Below are 20,380 nucleotides of genomic sequence, written 5' to 3' on the forward strand. Positions count from 1 at the left end.
CAAGGTACAGAATCTGTGTTCTAAGTACCATTTCTTTGGGAAAAAAACATGGAAACTTAAAAGTAGAACTCTTTTTTTTTTTCTTTTTGTTTCCACATCATAGACCTGTACTAAGGTTGTATGTTAAGACTGGATTTTAGCAACAGTAATTAGGGTCATATTTGTTAAGCTATTATAAAAGGTAGAAACTTGTTAATTCAAAAATAAGCTATTGACTTTGGACCATGGTGAGACTCATCTTCATATTAAAGTTTAGTTCATAAATATACTTCATACCTTTATGAGATATTAAAACTTAGAAGTTTAGGTAGTAACTTGTTTATATATATACATGTGTATGCATATGTGTGTATATATATTCCTCTGTTGAAAATAAACTATAATCTAAAATGTATGTGTTTATCACCTTAATTAATACAATTATATATTCTCAGTTGTTGAGAATTTCCTTACTGAAAGGATTAATGTTTACATAGGTGCCTTGCCCCCCTGACCCCGTCTCTCTCTTTCTTGCAGTTTTTACCCTCTTTTTAGCAATCCCAATAATCATTTTGAATTTTGTGGTTTTTGTTGTTGCAGTTTAAGAATACTATAGCTTATATTATTTCAAAATGCTGATTTGCTAAAATTTTGTATTTACAGGTAACTCTCCTTGTAATATGGGCACCTTTAAAATAGGATGGAAATGATTTGAGAATGTCTGGATACTATACTCTTAAATACTGTAATGGTTTCCATTGTTTCTTGTGTTTATATTAATATCATCAATTTCCATATTATAGAATAGAATTTTGGAAAAAATGACTTTTATTCCCATAGGTTAGAGTTGATGATACTTAAAATATTATAAATCTTAGATTAAGTTTTTATCTTGGAGGATATAGGAATTCATTTTTTCCTCTCAAAATTGATGTTACTTATTTCAGCTACCACTGTGGCTAAACTTGTGATTCATTTTGTAAGAAAAGGGATCAATGAGTACCTTAATTAGAGACCTTCTAACAGAGAAGAGAAGACGTCTCTGTTGCCTGATAGATGGTCGCACCAGATGGCCAGGCCTTAAGTGACATGGACCTATCTGTGGCTATCTGTGTGAATGCCCTCTGTCCATAGGTTCAGATCTAGAGCTCTAGCTCAGCTCTAAACCTGAACATAGTGTCTTGTTTTAGAGGGGCTATTTACAAACGTGTTTTTCTTGTGGAATTTGTATATACTTACTGTGGAAATTTATTTTTATTTGTTTTAAAACTTTGAGAGTTCTTAGAGCTGAAATTAGAGATGACATATGTTTAAAGGTGAGATGCATTTGTTATGTCTTTGCACAAACTATCTAATAATAAATTGAAATCATAACATAATTGAGCAGATCTGCCCTTTTTGGTTTAGGTTTGGTATACTTGCACATAGAAAAGCATTTGAGTTCGGAAATGTGAGAGTGTTTGTGACTCTGATTACATTCTCACAGGATGGAGCCAGCTGGCCGCCATGCATTGCGTCATGCTGCCGGACCTGCTGGGATTGGACAAGTTTAGGCCCCCGCTTCTAGAGATGCTGGCTCGGAGGTGGCAAGATCGGTGCTTGGAGGTAATATTGTGGTGTTATGGATAGAAAACGAAAACATTAAAAAGGCACTGGACAAGTATAAATTTGGAACAAAAATGTTATGTTTATCTAGCTTCTTATCACCTGTTTGTTATGTGATAGAAAATATGGATCCAGTGATTCTAAAAAGTAACGTTTCAGCTTGCATGTTTGTTTCCTTTCTTTTAATCCAGTGAATATTTGATAACACTTTTATATGCTTATGGAACAATTTCTTAAGTATTGATTTCTATATAGATCATACACATATATGCACACAGACATACTACATATAATCCACCTCTCCATAAATCGCAGTTTCAGGTATTAATAGTATCACATCCATCAAATTCTAAGTGAATAACCACAGTCCAGTGGAAGGTCCTGTGTTTTAAGAGAAGGGGAAGGTCTCTGGAATTAGAAGAGACCTGGGTTTAAATATCAGTTCTGCCAATTATTAACTTTATGACCCTGGGCGATTTACTTAACCTATTTGAAGCTCATTTGTAAAGTAGGGATAATAATCTGTTCCTCATGGGATTGCTGTCAGGATCAAATAAGATAATGCAAGTAGAATAGTAAGGACAGAGCCTGACACATGGGTAGGAGCTCAGTAAATGGTAGCTGTTATTTTGTGTTAATAGACTTATGCGGTATTAGATATCGCTCGGAATATAATATCACCAGGGACTTGGAAATGTTTCATGGGGATTCTGCTTCTTATAGCCTTTGAGTATAGCTATAGCAGTTTATGCCAGTCAGGATTTTTAATTCACCAAGTTTAGTGACATTTGTCCCTTTCCTGATCTCCCTTCCCTCACCTCCAAGTGGCTTTGCAGCACACTGAAACTTTCACAGCTCTGCATTTAAGTGATGTCTGAATTCACTTCTGAAGTTAGTTATGATGAAAAACAGGTTTGTTTATTTCTTAACAGACCCTACTGAGTTATCTTTTCAGTTATGAATAGTTAATAAGTTGATTGCTACATAACGTGACAGTTGCCTCATGTCACTGAACCGACGCCTGTGACGCTTTGGCCAAAATAAAACTAAAGTCAAGCTGTGAAGTAAATGTGTGCCACATTGAAAAAAAGATTGAGATAATACAACTTTGAAAAATAGTTTCCTTTTACAGAGCTGCCATTTCACAGGAATTTATTTCCTTGCTTGTTGAAAGCATATTGTTTAAGCCTGTCTTAGGTATATGTGAATTGTGTGAAGCATACATGTTTGTTTGTGTAAACAATACCTATTTAACATTATAATAGAAAGAAATCCACTAGACAAGGTTACATTTCTTCAGGCTAAAGGAGAAAAAAATTAATACTTCTAACTGACTTTTTAAAACAATAATATTTATATGGAGATTTAAAAAATAGAAAATGCCAAATTAAAGTACAAGAATAGTTTTGTGCAAACTTCAGAAAATGAAGTTTTAAGCCCAAAACCGATTAAATGTTCAAACATTGTTCTATTAATGTTAAGGTATTTTTTTTTTGAACTTTTTACTTTTTGATGAGATATAGTCACTTAACAATGTCTTGATAGTTTCATGTACAGCAAAGGGACTCAGCCTTACGTGTACACGTATCATGTGTTGAAAGCTTATTTAAGTGAGATAATTAATTGAATTATCTTTGATTTGCTTGTATCCAATTTATTCTACTTTATTAGCACTACAACACTTCAGTGTAGTGTTTCCCATGTAAATAAACGTGGTTTGTGTACATTCTAGCTTTCTTTCGTTATGAACTTGCTAATGTTGGAAAAAACAGCTCACCCACTGGTCTGCTTCCTTTTTTTGCACTTGGGTCTGTGGTTTTAGGTCAGAGAAGCTGCACAGGCCCTGCTTCTAGCCGAACTGAGAAGAATTGAGCAGGCGGGACGGAAGGAGACCATTGATACCTGGGCGCCTTACTTACCTCAGTACATGGACCACGTCATATCACGTAAGAGCGCACGCTTCCTACCGAGCTTTTCATGCCTGTGTAGAGAATACCAAGACTCACAGTTCTGCTTGCTACTGCCTCAACAAAGGTGGATCATTGACCTTCAGGTGAAAACAGGGGTCCTCAAATTCTGCTCATTTTCTGAATCCTTATAGTTTGGAGTTTGTTTGTTTTTTTTTAAAGCGAAAAATTATGTAAATATAGAAATATTCACCAATGGACTGACCCCTTATAAAGTTAATCCTTAATTGAAAATTCTACCCTATTTAACACTAGCATCTGTCTCTGCCCATTTCATTATAATAATTGCGGATACCAACTTGTTAGATATTGATCTGACAGTATGCAAGTGCAAATACGAGGCAGATCCTTTCTAAGTAGAAGTTGGAGTTGTGAATGCTTAAGAATTTTCTGGTAGATTTAGACCAGTGTCCTATGGGAAAAGAGAAGATTAGCAAGGATTCTGACTGAAGATTCTTTCAAAACAGTATAATATCAATGGATTAGGAAAGGTCTTGGGAAAAATTGTTGAAATTCTGAAATAGCTTTTGTAAAATCTTTGCAATCAGACTTCCCTGGTGGCCCCGTGGTAAGGACTCCGCCTTGCCACGCGGGGAATGCTGGTTCAATCCCTGGTCCAAGAAGATTACACATGTCGTGGGGCAACTAAGCCATGAGCCTTACTGTGTGGCTGACACCCAACACAACCAAATAAATAAATGAATACTTAAAAAAAAAAGCAGAAACATTGCAGTCATGCTGCTAGGTCAGAAGTGCACTGAGGAAAAGTTATAGTGGGCTATGATAATTTTTTTCTTACTAGGAAAAGTATCCTTCAGTCTCAACTCATCATTTAATCCATTCTTCATTCTCCTAAAGAAGAATTATCAGAATTAAAATATTTAACCTGTTATATTGTGTATAAGATAAAATAGGTCAGTTTCACTTTTTTTTTTTTTTAATGATAAAGTTTCAATGAAGCTTTGAAAAAAGCTTTTTTACTGTGAAAGTTTGTCCCGGGCTTTAGGCGCTTTCCTTTTAAGTGGCCTTTTGTCAGTACCAGTGATTGTTGATGAGATACTTGTTGTACATGTCAGGACAGACAGTATATGATTATATAAGACGGACGATAAAAACAGAATTTGAAAAGGATTGTCATTGTTGTATCTGGTATAACTCTACCAGATGTTTGCCAGTGGTGACTATACTGTTTGGTTAAGTGTGTGAACTTGGACACTTGACCCTTTTCTGCCTCAGTTTTGTCACAGATTAAAGGAAGATGATATAGTAAGGCTTTATGGGATAATTTGACTGTGGTGGCTACTCCATTTCTTCTAAGGGATTCCTGCCCACAGTAGTAGATATAATGGTTATCTGAGTTAAATTCACCCATTCCAGTCCATTTTAGTTCGCTGATTCCTAGAATGTCAACATTCACTCTTGCCATCTCCTGTTTGACCACTTCCAATTTGCCTTGATTCATGGACCTAACATTCCAGGTTCCTATGCAATATTGCTCTTTACAGCATCAGACCTTGCTTCTATCACCAGTCCCATCCACAACTGGGTCTTGTTTTTGCTTTGGCTCCATCCCTTCATTCTTTCTGGAGGTATTTCTTCACTGATCTCCAGCAGCATGTTGGGCACCTACTGACCTGGGGAGTTCCTCTTTCAGTATCCTATCATTTTGGCTTTTCATACTATTCATGGGGTTCTCAAGGCAAGAATACTGAAGTGGTTTGCCATTCCCTTCTCCAGTGGACCACATTCTGTCAGACCTCTTCACCATGACCCAACTGTCTTGGGTGGCCCCACACGGCATGGCTTAGTTTCATTGATTTAGACAAGGCTGTGGTCCTGTGATCAGATTGGGTAGTTTTCTGTGATTATGGTTTTAGTGTGTCTGCCCTCTGATGCCCTCTCACGATACCTACTGTCTTACTTGGATTTCTCTTACCTTGGACGTGGGGTATCTCTTCACTGCTGCTCCAGCAAAGCGCAGCCACTGCTCCTTACCTTGGACGAGGGGTATCTTCTCATGGACGCCGCTCCTGACCTTGAACGTGGAGTAGCTCCTCTCGGCCCTCCTGCGCCTGCGCAGCAGCAGCAGCTTCTTGGCGGTGGGGTTGCTCCTCTCAGGCGGGCGGGGCCCCTGACCTCGGGATGGGGTAGTTCCTCTCGGCCCCGCCCCTGACCTCGGGCGTGTGGTAGCTCTTCTCGGCCACCACCCCTGACCTCGGGCGTGGGGACGCTCCTCTCTGCCGCGCTCCTGTGCTGTCACAGCCTGGCGCTCTCGGTCGCTACCCCTGACCTTGGGCGAGGGGTAACTCCTCACGGCCACGCTTCTGCGCGGTCCGTCGCAGCCGGCGGCTTCTGCAAAGGCTAATAGAGGCTAATAGAGTTTTGCCAAGAGAACTCACTGGTCATAGCAAACACCCTCTTCCAACAACACAAGAGAAGACTCTACACATGGACATCACCAGATGGCCAACACCAAAATCAGATTGATTATATTCTTTGCAGCCAAAGATGGAGAAGCTCTATACAGTCAGCAAAAACAAGACTGGGAGCTGACAATGGCTCAGATCATGAACTCCTTATTGTCAATTCAGACTTAAACTGGAGAGAGTAGGGATAACCACTAGACCATTCAGGTATGACCTAAATCAAATCCCTTATGAATATACAGTGGAAGTGAGAAATAGATTTAAGAGACTAGATCTGATAGACACAGAGATCCTAATGAACTATGGACGGAGGTTCGTGACATTGTACAGGAGACAGGGATCAAGACCATCCCCATGGAAAAGAAATGCAAAAAGACAAAATGGTTGTCTAAGGAGGCCTTACAAATAGCTGTGAAAAGAAGAGAAGCACAAAGCAAAGGAGAAAAGGAAAGATATTCCCATTTGAATGCAGAGTTCCAAAGAATAGCCAGGAGAGATAAGAAAGCCTTCCTCAGTGATCATTGCAAAGAAATAGAGGAAAACAACAGAATGGGAAAGACTAGAGATCTCTTCAAGAAAATTAGAGATACTAAGGGAAAATTTCATGGAAAGATGGGTACAATAAAGGAAAGAAATGGTATGGACCTAACAGAAGCAGAAGATATTAAGAAGAGGTTGCAAGAATACACAGAAGAATTATACAAAAAAGATCTTCTGACCCAGATAATCATGATGGTGTGATCACTCACCTAGAGCCAGACATCCTGGAATGCGAAGTCAAGTGGGCCTTAGAAAGCATCACTACGAACAAAGCTAGTGGAAGTGATAGAATTCCAGTTGAGCTATTTCAAATCCTGAAAGATGATGCTGTGAAAGTGCTACACTCAATATGCCAGCAAATATGGAAAACTCAGCAGTGGTCACAGTACTGGAAAAAGTTCATTTCATTCCAGTCCCTAAGAAAGGCAATCCCAAAGAATGCTCAGACTACTGCACAATTGCACTCATCTCACACGCTAGTAAAGTAATGCTCAAAATTCTCCAAGCCAGGCTTCAGCAATACGTGAACTGAGAACTTCCAGATGTTCAAGCTGGTTTTAGAAAAGGCAGAGGAACCAGATCAAATTGCCAATATCCTCTGGATCATCAAAAAAGCAAGAGAGTTCCAGAAAAACATCTATTTCTGCTTTATTGACTACGCCAAAGCCTTTGACTGTGTGGATCACAATAAACTGTGGAAAAATTCTGAAGGAGATGGGAATACCAGACCACCTCACCTGCCTCTTGAGAAACTTGTATGCAGGTCAGGAACCAACAGAACTGGACATGGAACAACAGGAGTACGTCAAGGCTATATATTGTCACCCTGCTTATTTAACTTATATGCAGAGTACATCATGAGAAACGCTGGGCTGGAAGAAGCACAAGCTGGAATCCAGATTGCAGGGAGAAATATCAATAACCTCAGATATGCAGATGACACCACCCTTATGGCAGAAAGTGAAGAGAAACTAAAAAGCCTCTTGATGAAAGTGAAAGAGGAGAGTGAAAAAGTTGACTTAAAGCTCAATATTCAGAAAACTAAGATCATGGCGTCTGGTCCCATCACCTCATGGGAAATAGATGGGGAGACAGTGGAAACAGTGTCAGACTTTATTTTTTTGGGCTCCAAAATCACTGCAGATGGTGATTGCAGCCATGAAATTAAAAGACGCTTACTCCTTGGAAGGAAAGTTATGATCAACCTAGATAGCATATTAAAAAGCAGAGACATTACTTTGCCAACAAAGGTCCGTCTGGTCAAGACTGTGGTTTTTCCAGTGGTCATGTATGGATGTGAGAGTTGAACTGTGAAGAAAGCTGAGTGCCGAAGAATTGATGCTTTTGAACTGTGGTGTTGGAGAAGACTCTTGAGAGTCCCTTGGACTGCAAGGAGATCCAACCAGTCCATCCTAAAGGAGATCAGTCCTGGGTGCTCATTGGAAGGACTGATGCTGAAGCTGAAACTCCAATACTTTGGCCACCTCAATGGAAGAGTTGACTCATTGGAAAAGACCCTGATGCTGGGAGGGATTGGGGGCAGGAGGAGAAGGGGACGACAGAGAATGAGATGGTTGGATGGCATCACCGACTCGATGGGCATGAGTTTTGGGTAAACTCCGGGAGTTTGTGATGGACAGGGAGGCCTGGCGTGCTGCAGTTCATGGGGTTGCAAAGAGTTGGACACGACTTGGGGACTGAACTGAACTGAACTGAACTATGGGATAATTTGAGTTTATAATGAGTATATCTTGGGTAAGCACAGGGAACTGTACCTAAGCCATTGTAAGCTCTATATTTTTGTTAAATAAATACATTTATAATCTATAAAAATGCAAATATATACCTCATATAGAACCAAAACATCGCCCATGAACAACTCTTATTCAATTCTTTAATCTTTTATTTTATTTACATAAATGATACAGACTTTTTACTGAGAGAGTGTTGATTTTTATTGGCTTACTGGGAATTTTTCTGTTTTAATAAAAAGAAATTAAGGTAAAAATCCCAGGGTGTTTAGGCAATGGACTCTATATAATGTACTAGCTTTAAAGTTCTTATTTAAATGTGTATAGGTTAAAAAATCTGTAGAATATTTAAAAAATTTGGATGAAAGCAGTCTGGCACAGTCTCTTTGTCCAGTAACTTATAGCTATTAACTTCTAATATTCCAGAAAGTAGAATTAGCTCTTCAGCTCATCATAAACCTGATTGAATATAAGATCCTGAAATTTAAGGACAAACTATGAATATAGTTCTATAAAGCAAATTGAAGGTGAAACTAGGTAGTAAATTGCTAGAGACGCTTTTAAAAGGAGAACAATATGGAAATTAGGAAATATTGAGAAACATTTTCAAGAAATCTTTATTTGTAATAGACTAATAATGGAGTAGGAGATGGATTACAGAAGAAGAAGTAAGTGGGAAGCTGTTATAGAAGGAGGTATGGGGCCCAGACCTAAATGCAGATAGGGTAGGAATAAAAGACAAGTCTAACCCTTATTTACAGACTGCATATAAAAGTGTAAGAAAAACATTAGAGATTAGTACAGGTTCGTGGCAGTTTGGCTAGAGAAATGCCATTAGCAGTGGTGGTGGATGCTGTTTTCTTTTCTTTCCTGGAAAGAAGAGAGTGGTTCTAATCATTGTTTAATATATACAAGCTAGATTGTTCTTGTGTCAAATTTAAACCTTTCCATTTATGTAAATAAAAGTCCTTGGTATTTAGTAACAGCTTTTCGGAGTACTTTATAAATTAACTGAATGCTGACTTACTTAAGACTTTAATCTTATCATTTACTATAAAATTGTATTTTTAGCGAAAGAATAAACAAATATGCATTCTACATGTAACTAAAACGTTTCACACTAACAACTCCTGGTATAGTAATCTATTCTGGAACTTTTACATTGACTGAGTGTAAAATTAGTTTTAGTTTGCTTTCCCGAGAGCTTTCTATTTTAATAAAAGGATTTCAAGCTAAAGGAGTGGGGATTCTAAACGTGTGAAAGGAGAAGAAAGCATACAACAAATGAGGAATGACCACATAGGGCTGTTGAACAGATTTGCTGTCCGAAGGGATCAAAAGGTTACGGAGCCAGCTGGTGGACAGCCCACACCTGCCATAAACGTGCTCGTGGTGAAATTGCTTCTACCATTGTCATTAATGTGTGAGGAAATGATGGTTGTGGCAAGTTACAGCGGAAAGCAGTCTTTTTGAAACCTAAAACCTCTTTCCAGCATAGAAATGTATTTAATCACTAAAGTAGATAAAATGTTAAGCAATACATCTGGTAAATACACCACACATCAAATATTTTCTTATAATTTAGTCAGCCGAGCATTCAAACACATGCAATAATGGCCTAAGCAATTTTGGCAGCTTCTAAGTTATGACCAAGCTTGGTCATAATTTGGAGTTATGATAGCTAAAGAGTCCCTCTGTTAGATATTTGTCTGAAACACAGGAACTGCTTTTAGCTGAAAGAGCGGAAGGTCACCCCGGGCTGATGGACAGTGCTGGCCCTTCCTTTTAGAGATCTGGAGTCCGGGGCTAGTCACTTCAAGTGGGAAGGAACTTGTTCTGACTCCACACTCAGTAGGTGATTGAGCTGTGACTTAGATGACAGCTCAACTGGTCATTACTGACTGGGGTCTTCTGGAGTTTTATTTAGGTACATTTGCCAGTAAGAGCCTTTTGCAGGTTTGTCTGAGAGTCTGAGGAAAGCAGTGGACCAGAAGCCAGTTTCTTAGGACTGTTGAGGGTAGTGAAGGAAAAACATTTGCAAAGCATACAGCGGAGCACGTAATACATGCAGTGAATGTACGTTGACTGTCCCCTTCCTTTTCTGGTATTGGTTTCTATAGTTTTGTTCTCCTCATTGTCCCCACCTCCGAATTCACTCTTAATTCATATTGCCCTGGGATTCCGGATGGCAGACTGGGAATCACTGGGGAGGAAAAAAGAGAAAAAGTGCTCTGCCTTAACTGAAAATCCAGTTTACAAGTTTCTGTAAAATCCAAGTCCTAATTGAGTAATAAGAGAATTTTGCTTCTGATAGTGGGATTGTGTCCTTGAATCTGCTAGGGAACGTTTTATCTCATATAGCAATGCAAGCGGGGTATAAACTTTTTAAATGCTTTTTTTTTTCCTTAAAAAAAGATATTAATTAATTTATTATTTACTCATTTTTGACTGTCCTAGGTCTCCATCACTGTGAGGGCTTTCTCTCTAGTTGTGGAGAGTGGGGGCTGCTCTCGTTGAGGCGGGCAGGCTTCTCACTGCAGGGCTTCTCGTTGCAGAGCGTGGGTCCTAGGTGTGCGGGCTTCGTAGCTGAGGCTCCCGGCTCGAGGGTACAGGCTCAGTAGTTGTCGTTCCGGGCTTAGTTGCTCCTGCTCCTGTGGACTGTTCTGGACCAGGGATTGAACCCACGTCCCCTGATTCGGCAGGTGGATTCTTTACCACTGCACCACCCAGGGAGCCCCAGGTGTGAACTTTTGATACCTAGTTTCTGATGGAAAAGTAGAGAGTAAGTGCACTGTGTTCTTACTTTGGTAACGGGACCAGAAATAGAAATACTGCATATATTCTTGTGATAGTAACGTAAATATTGCAAGTATTAATATTTTCTGAGTTATCACTCTTCTCTTTTTTTTTTAGGTGTTTTGAAACACCTAAAAAAAATTCTGCTGATTATTCTTACTAAGGACAGATTTCTATTATTTTGTGTAACTGTTATGTTATGATGCAGGTGAGGATAGATGTTATGAATTGTCTCAGATTAATTTTGAAGGGAAAATATCTTGTTGCACCTAATTTTATGTATTTCTTATTTGTGACATTCTACATGTAGCATTCTGATAATTGACTTTATTTTTCGTGAGGTCAAGTGCCTGCTAGTTTATGAAATACCCCCACACTTGCCCTTCGTCCGGGCCGTCACTGCTCTGAGGTAAATGCTGATGGTTCCTGACTTCCTTTGGCCTGTGAAGCAGGGTGACCTTTCAGGGTATAAGGTCGTAAGTGTAATTATTTCTCATACGTTCTGTTCTGCTTACTCACCGTGGCTCATCACTTCTTTTAATTTCAGGAACATTAGACACAAAAGTTACGACCACTATATAAATCACAATCTTTTCCAAAGAGGGTGCTGTTGTAATTTTATGCAGTTATGGCTGGTGTAGTATTAATTTGCAAACTTATCATCTCAGATATTGATAAAAGGACGTGAAACACGCCGTGTTTAGTATGTATCGATGTCATCGGAAAGAACAGCCCTTTGTTCTTACTGAGACCCTGCCTCCTTAGCTTCCTCTTGTGTTAAGGTCACCAGGGTTAGGCTCGTCTTTGTCCCCCTTGGAAACAGAATAGGATTTCTTTGTTCAATGAAAGATAGTCCTAGTAAATGTTTTGGGTTTGACTGTCAACAAGCCACACTCTAGTACCTATTTTTACCTGGAATTGCAGTCACTTTTCTGATGATTATAAAGTAGTGGTCATTCTGAGCACAAATGTGGATGGACCATCAATATACAAAAAGGTAAGATGAAACCATATGTTACAGAGGTACTGGAAAACTCTACTGTAGCTAGAAAAATAATTTAAATATTAGTGCATTCTCTGATAGGCAGATATTTTCAGGGTTTGCTGGTGGGGAGAGGGTGGGGAAAAGGATAGGGAGGGGTTTGATAAATATGATTTAAATGAATCTCTCCACCCCTCCCCTTGACCCTAAAAGGCCTTAACAAACACAGCAATCCTTCCTTCTGTTTTCTTTATGTCTCAGTTGTTTAGAATTCTCTAGGAGTCTTAGGAATGATTTCTAGATAACTGAAGGTTTCAAAATCGCTAGATGCTCAGATTCTAAAAAAAGAAAAAAATTAACTCTTTGTGATGAAATACTTTAAAATGTGTTTGGCTTAGTGAACATCTTCTCAGTAGCCAGGATTATTGTTTTGGCCCAGGTTGTAAAATGATCACCATGTGCTTATTGAAGTGAGTGGACTTACCTGAACATAAGCACCCAGACTGCGATGCCTTTTGCATTTTGCATTCTATTTTTAAAAATATGTTTCTTTCTCCTCTTTTGATTGTCCAGTGATTGGTACCGGTTTTATTACTATTGAGCTATTTTATCTCACCCCTAGTAGCTTTACCATTTGCAGAGTTCTGAGGTGTACAGAATCCAGGCTACCAAACTTAAGTCAGCTCAATTTAGAATAAGAGTAAGCTGGCTGAGCATAAGGTCTGTGTGATGAGACCCTTCCCCAAGCTTTAGGGTAAGTACTTTGTGGGGTCCCCATTGGCTGCTCACTTTCTGCTTGCTTGACTGCTTTCTCAGGTCTTCTGTGGCATTCTCCAGATACTGTCTTTTGGAGAAATATATTCTAATTAAAATTGGGGAAAGATAGGGGAAATCATTTGGTTGTTCATGAAGAAGTAATAATTCTAAAAAGACCCCTTTTGTAATTAATGTCTGTTTTGCAAATCAGCTGAAACTGAAGCATGAGATTTCCTCAGTTGGCAATGATTGCACATTGTGAATACAAAGGGAAAGCAGTCGTTATGCCCAAGTGAGGTACATGAAAAGTACCGCGTGTTCGGTGGGAGCTCCTGTATTGTGAGGCAGAGGGGGTTTGTCTTAAGACAGACTGTATTATGCGTGCCGTGTGGTTGTAGCGTGTCTGTGTGCAGTGGTTTCACTGAGACCTGAGGGATTTGTTTCTCTTTCTTCTTCCAGAGTGCCAGAGCTGTTGAGCTTAATTTTAAGCACTTTAGACTGATCATGTATTTAACAGCATTAAACTGTTCTACTTATCTATATTTGGTTACTCACCAAAGAGAGTAACAGAGAAATTTCTTCTTAATTGGTCACAGCTATACAGGATAATCCTTTCGTTTCTTATGACTCAAGTTCTTTGACTTAATATTTAAATTTAAATATTAATATTTAATATTTTGGGTGATTTTCCTACATCATTTGAACACAGTTTGGAAATTGGAGTAGTAAAGTGGTAAATTAAAAATGAAAGCATTGTTGGATCGACTGGTTATTTACACCTTACTGCTAAAGCAATAAGCAATAAACAGAAAACTCTGTTAGCAAGTAAGGCTGGGGTTAGGCATGGCACAGGATGAAGCTCGGTCAGGTCCTCTGTGTAAGAGGCTCTAACAGTGTAGCCAGCAGTCTGGTTTCAGGTTGTCAGTGGGAGCCTGCTGACAGTTTTCCAACTTGTAGAACAAAACAGGGAGTGGAACAGAGGGAAATTCAGTGCTTTGTTCCTTGGCGGACAGTGAGGAATTCGGGATTCCATCAAGCTTAGGGCTCCTTGCCTCCTTCCTTCCCAAGCATTCCGGACAGGGAACCGTGGTTATCTATCCACTGGCTCCTGTGGAAAAGCTTCCAGAGTGGAAAGGATTTGAAATAATTTTAGCTATTTTCTCATGTCCGCTCCTTTTCCTCTTTAAGTAGTCTCCTGTTCTCCCTCCCTTCAGTACAATTCTGCTGGAGTTTTAGTCAGTGGCGAGGCCCTTAGGAGGTATGGCTGGCCTTCTTTGAGGAGTTTGTACACTTCCTACCTGCTTTAAGAAGTTGAAGGTACTTAAGCCTGTGCAGATGACTTCTAAAAGAAAAACTCAGCCAACCAGTGACAGACGGTTGTACAAAAGCGGTGTTGAAATGGAAATGCCTGCTATACTTTTAGCGGAGGTCCTGGTGGCCTTTGCTGAAATAAATGACCTAATCTTAGTTGCTGTGAAGAGTATGATATTGATTTGTGCCATTAGTCTCTTGCTGATTTGCTGAAGAACAAAATTGTGTAATGCTAATGGAAATAAAGTACTTTACAAAACACTGCACACGAATCTTGGAGCATGTCTTTGTAATAGAACAAGTGTCTAGTAAGTTTTTGAGTATGAATTTTCTTTATTCTAGTACAGATTATTTCAGTACAGATACTTAAGAGTTCTGCTTAACTTGCTTTTACAGGGCAAACAGCTAAATTGGTGATTTTGTGATGTTTTAAATCTTAAGATATTGAATATGCATGAACAAATCCAGCCTGGATGGGATGTGAGACGTTTACACTTTTACAACATATTTCTAATTTTATTATCACTTTATATTGACTCGATATTATGTATAATTACATTGTTTTTAGTATTTTAGTTCAAAGCCTTGCTATGATCTATATGAGACAGAATAGATATTATAGATTGGAAGGAGAACAGTGAAGTTATTATAAGAAAATCATATGAACCCATTTTACCTGTAATATTTATATTGTAATGGCCAATGGTCGATTTTGTTCTAGTGTTGTTTGTAAATTCTGGGATTAAAATGATCAAATTATGCTAAAATATTTTTTGCCTAATTCTCCTTCCTGTTCTCTGCTTTTTTGGGGAAGAATGGTATTTTATTTTTCTTAGTAATATTGTCCCAATGATTTAGTACATCTACTGTCTTTTTTATTAAGCAGATTTTGATATAATAAGTATATTAAGTGTGCTTTAATATTTATAAATGGTTTCACTGTGCATGACATTTGCAGACTTGGTTAATATTTTAGCACCTCTAGAACACAAACATAAAGAAAAAAATTTGTTTTATTGGTTTGAGCACCCGAATTGACCCCAGCAAGATTGAGATTGATCTGGTTTCTTCCAGCCTGTTAAATGCCAATCCAGTCATCTGTAACAGTACTTAGTATTTTTGTAATTTTTCTATACATATTTTCTGTGTTTGTTCTATGAAACTTACCCATCACTTGAAGAGATTTTCCTTGCTTGATTTAGAGATGAAAGCAGCCACCTATTTTATTGCTTTTTGTTTTAAAAAATTATTTCTGCAGTTCTGGTCAGTGCTATAACCATTCTTATCAAAGGACTTTGCATTTCACTAGGAAAGGATGATGAGACAGACGTACATTTGAAATGTATACATGGACTAAAGAGCACTCAGCTTTGGGGAGGAAAATGTAAGAGGAAGGATGGGTCTCACTGAGTATTCCCACTGATTTTTTAAGAAATGTATTTAAACTACATCCCTCTGATAATTAAACATCATTAAACAAGTTCTGGCATACTTTGTGGATACAGAGACAGAAATTGCAGCCTGTTTTTGAGATATTTTTCCGTCTCAGGCATGACGTAAAGAAGGCTTTTTCTTTACTCTTTAATGGATGGCTAGCAGATCTTACTCAGATCTTGTTTTGTTGTTGCATTTTGTTTTGATTTTTGCTTGCTTTTTTTTTCTCCTAAAGCAAGGGTGAGTCTTCAAAACAAAGAGTACTGAAGTCAGAGGAGCTAAACTAGGAGTTAATCTCTGAAGTTGGGAGATGGGTTAGAGGAGTAGGCATTTATAGTCTTAATCTAAAGTGTCAGGGTGCTTTCCTTAAAGTACTTACATAAGGTTAAAAGTGACTGCACAGTCTGGGGTGTAACCTATTTTAAAGTATGATTGGGGTTCTGAGACCATCCCAAGTTCTCCCATATAGAATTTGGATGGGCACTTGGAACCAGAAGCCTTTCCTGTCCCATTTCATCACTGTCCACTTCTCTAAAGAAGAGATTCAAGAAGATTATTCTCAAAAGGTAGAGGGAGAGGCAGTTGGGGTGAGTTTCAGAAGGTAATTCTCCTGGACATTATTCCCTTCTCAACTAAGAATCTGTATCCATTCCTGTGTACTTTCCCAGTCAGATGATACTAATTAGGACAAAAAATACTGTTGTTGTTTTTTTTTCCCAAAGGATTTTTCTAATGAATAAGTAACGAATTTACTGAACCCACTTGTTGGTTGGGAAGGCCAGTGGAAAGAGGGGTGTCAGAAGGTCTGGCCACTCTTCCTGCTTCACCACGCATTAGCCGTGACCCCAGAGAGGCACCACGAAGCTTCTGCGCTCACTTATTTCACGGTTTCTCTTTATATAAAAGAAGAGGAATGAACCAATCTGCTTCCTAGAAAATACTTATATTTTAATAATTTTATTTATCTCTTCATTTGTGGCTGCCCTGGGTTTTTGTTGCTGCGCGGGCTTTTCTCCACTTGTGGAGAGCGAGGGCCTCTCTCTGTTTCGGTGCACGGGCCTCTCATTGCAGTGGCTTCTCGTTGCGGAGCACGGGCCCTGGGCGTGCGGGCTTCAGCACTTGCAGCATGGGGCTCATCAGTTGCAGTTCCCGGGCTTTACAGCACAGGCTTAGTATTTGTGGAGCACGGGCTTCGTTGCTCCTCGACATGTGAGATCTTCTGGACCAGGGATCAAACCCGTGTCTCCTGCATTGGTGGGTGGATTCTTTACCACTGAACCACCAGGGAAGCCCCTAGGTCTGTGCTTTTTAAACCTTTTTGGTAGGTTTAAAGTTTAAAGTTTCACACAAACTTATGTGTGAAATGTTAACCAGAGTCCCAAAATATAAAACATTAAAAAAATCAAAAAGTTTCTTTATGCAGTTTCAATCTGTGTGTGTGTGTGGAATATTATTTTGTGTGCACTGAAGCTCTCATGCTCTTTTGTCTTATGAGATTCACAGTCAGAAATCAGTTAACTGTTCTCTGCTGCCCTTGCTCTAACCAATGGTTCCCTCCTCAGTTCAGTTCAGTCGCTCAGTCGTGTCCGACTCTTTGCAACCCCATGGACTGCAGCACGCCAGGCCTCCCTGTCCATCACAAACTCCCAGAGCTTACTCAAACTCATGCCATCCAACCATCTCATCCTCTGTCGTCCCCTTCTCCTCCTACCCTTAGTCTTTCCCAGCATCAGGGTCTTTTCCAGTGAGTCAGCTCTTAGCATCAGGTAGCCAAAGTATTAGAGTTTCAGCTTCAACATCAGTCTTTCCAATGATTATTCAAGACTGATTTCCCTTAGGATGGACTGGTTGGATCTCCTTGCAGTCCAAGGGACTCTCAAGAGTCCCTCCTCTCTCCCACTCCCCACACACAATGATACAGGGCAGAATGACAGACTTTCCCTCGACAAACAGAAATTCCAAAATTTTGTTATCATACTTAACAATTTTTAGTTTCTATATAACTCTTATGGTTCTGAATGGCAATCTGTGAAACATTATCTACCTCTCCAGCAAATAGCTGTTCTTAATAGAGCTTCATAGTAGATAGAGTGCTGCAGAGTATGTGCTTTAAACATATTGTCTGAAATGCTCCTCGTTTTTTTAAATCCGCTGTGCAGTGTTCCGTTGTGTGGGTGGACAGTGTTTTATTCAACAGGTTTCCCAGCAGTGGACATTTGGGTTGTTTCCAGTGTTTGGTATCACGGACGGGGCTGCAGCAAATAGACTCGTGCAGATGCCTTTTCGTTTTTTGATCGTGTGTCTTGGATACATTCCAGCGTCAGATTGCTGAGTCCAGGGATAAATGTATGCTTACTCTTTTGTTGGATATTGCCAAGTTCTTTGCCATAGAGGTTGTACCATTTTGCATTCTCAACAGTGATTGTGTTTGATGGCTGGTTTCTCTCTGTCATTTCCAAAAGAGTATTTTGTCATGGTTTTGGGTTATTTTGACTCTGATAAATGAGAATGAAATGTCCTTGTCTTATTTTGTATTTTTATTATTAAGAATGAGTTTAGCATCTTTTCATATAAGTGAGTGTCTTGTATTTCTTTTAAAGTACTGGTTCATATCTCTGGTTCGCTTTTATATGAGATTGTTTGATTAAACCTTTATGGTATATGGTTCAAGTATTTCCTGGTTTGTTATCTTTTCTTTTTACCATTTTCTTATGGTGTTTTTTTCCCCTCATAACCCAGTTTATTGACCCTTTCTCATATTGCTTCCGAATTTTGTGTCAAAATTATGAGAGTTTTCCTTGCTACTGGAATCCCCCATATCATTTCCAGCTTTTCCTATACAGGTTAATTGAAAGTGGTCCTGTGTAATAGGAGGGTTAGTTGCTCAGTGGTGTCCAATTCTTTGTGACCCCATGGACTGCAGCCCCCGAGGGGTTTCACTGGGAGAATATCTGTCTTTTTCATCTCCACTTAAAGATTTCTTTATTACCCCACCATCTCACACTCCCTTCTCCCTGTTCAGGTGGTCTCATAACTCTGGGGAGTAAGTTTAGTTATGCTTCATGTAAAAATGAAGTACCGTTGAATCACACATATATATCTACTGATTATGTATGTCCATTCAAGACTATTGATTTTAAAGTCATCCTTTTTACAAAAACTCAGCTAGTTTAAAAAGATTTCTACATTGGTAATATGGTTTTACTTGAAATATGTTAATTTTTCTAAAATTGCAGTTTCTACCAAAAATACATACTAGTGTTTTGCTTCTAAAAATGAGATACAGTTATAACTTACTCTTTCCCTTCCTCATTCAGCAGCTATTTATTTAAGGCTGAACATAACTGTAGGCTTCCTGGGTGGCTCAGTGGTAGAAAAGCCTGCTAGCGCAGGAGATGTGAGTTTGATCCCTGGGTCAGGAAGATCCCCTGGAGGAGGAAATGGCAGTCCACTCCAGTATTCTTGCCTGTGAAATGCCATGGACAGAGAAGCCTGGTAGGCTGCAGTCCCTGGGGTCTCGAAAGAGTCAGACATGGCTTAGTGACCACACAACAATAACAAACACAACTGTGGGCCCTGGGTGTGTGATGATGCTTGAGATAGTCATGGTCCCTGTCCTCATGGAGCTTATTGCCTCTGTTAGGAAGGTGGTTGATCAAATGAGCATGAAAGCAATGTGGTAAAGGCTGATACAGAGTGCAAGTGATACACTGATACACTGTGCAAGTGCCCAGTGGAGCCCAGGGCAATGACGTGTCAGCAGCTGGAAGATCATCACAGTAAGTGGCAATGACAGGGGCTTAATGTCAAAGACGTGTTCAGAAGGTGATATTAAAGCTTTTTTAAAGGCTGGAGCAATTCGAACTATATAAATTCATTTAAATTTTATGTCAATTTAGATTTCTCTTTAAGCATTGTAAGTAAATAAGGATAAATGGAACAGAATAGCAGTGTCTTAATTAAATTTAATTGAGACCACTTATTTGTGGTCTTTATGTCAGGTATTTTGGTTCTACTTCCTTATTCAAACTGGAATCAAGATTGCCGGGAGAGGTAACAATAACCTCAGATATGCCGATGACACCACCCTTATGGCAGAAAGTGAAGAAGAACTAAAGAGCCTCTTGATAAAAGTAAAAGAGGAGAGTGAAAAAGTTGGCTTAAAGCTCAACATTCAGAAAACTAAGATCATGGCATCCGGTCCCATCACTTGATGGCAAATAGATGGGAAACAATGGAAACAGTGATAGACTTTATTTTGGGGGGCTACAAAATCACTGCAGATGGTGACTGCAGCCATGAAATTAAAAGATGCTTGCTCTTTGGAAGAGAAGTTATGACCAACCTAGATAGCATATTAAAAAGCGGAGACATTACTTTGTAAACAAAGGTCCATCTAGTCAAGGCTATGATTTTTCCAGTAGTCATGTATGGATGTGAAAGTTGGACTATAAAGAAAGCTGAGCGCAGAAGAATTGATGCTTTTGAATTGTGGTGTAAGACTCTTGAGAGTCCCTTGGACTGCAAGGAGATCCAACCAGTCCATCCTAAAGGAGATCAGTCCTGGGTGTTCATTGGAAGGACTGATGCTGAAGCTGAAACTCCAATACTTTGGTCACCTGATGCGAAGAGCTGACTGATTGGAAAAGACCCTGATGCTGGGAGGGATTGGGGGCAGGAGGAGAAGGGGACGACAGAGGATGAGATGGCCGGATGGCATCACTGACTCAATGGACTTGAGTTTGAGCAAGCTCCTGGAGTTGGTGATGGACAGGGAGGCCTGGTGTATTGCAGTCCATGTGGTCACAGAGAGTCAGACACGACTGAGTGACT

General features: G+C 39.3%; 1 protein-coding gene across 2 annotated transcripts in view; it reads left to right on the forward strand.

Moving 5' to 3' along the window:
* The window catches only part of WDR7 (WD repeat domain 7), a 331,772-nt gene that overhangs the window by 115,046 nt on the left and 196,346 nt on the right, over positions 1-20,380 (forward strand). For both annotated transcript variants that reach the window (XM_065932803.1, XM_065932802.1), the window contains 2 exons: positions 1,466-1,584; positions 3,407-3,530. In XM_065932803.1, the coding sequence (XP_065788875.1) occupies positions 1,466-1,584; positions 3,407-3,530 (243 nt within the window). The remainder of the gene's footprint in view (positions 1-1,465; positions 1,585-3,406; positions 3,531-20,380) is intronic.

Source organism: Muntiacus reevesi, chromosome 4 (assembly GCF_963930625.1).
Source record: "Muntiacus reevesi chromosome 4, mMunRee1.1, whole genome shotgun sequence".
NCBI classification, from domain to species: domain Eukaryota; kingdom Metazoa; phylum Chordata; class Mammalia; order Artiodactyla; family Cervidae; genus Muntiacus; species Muntiacus reevesi.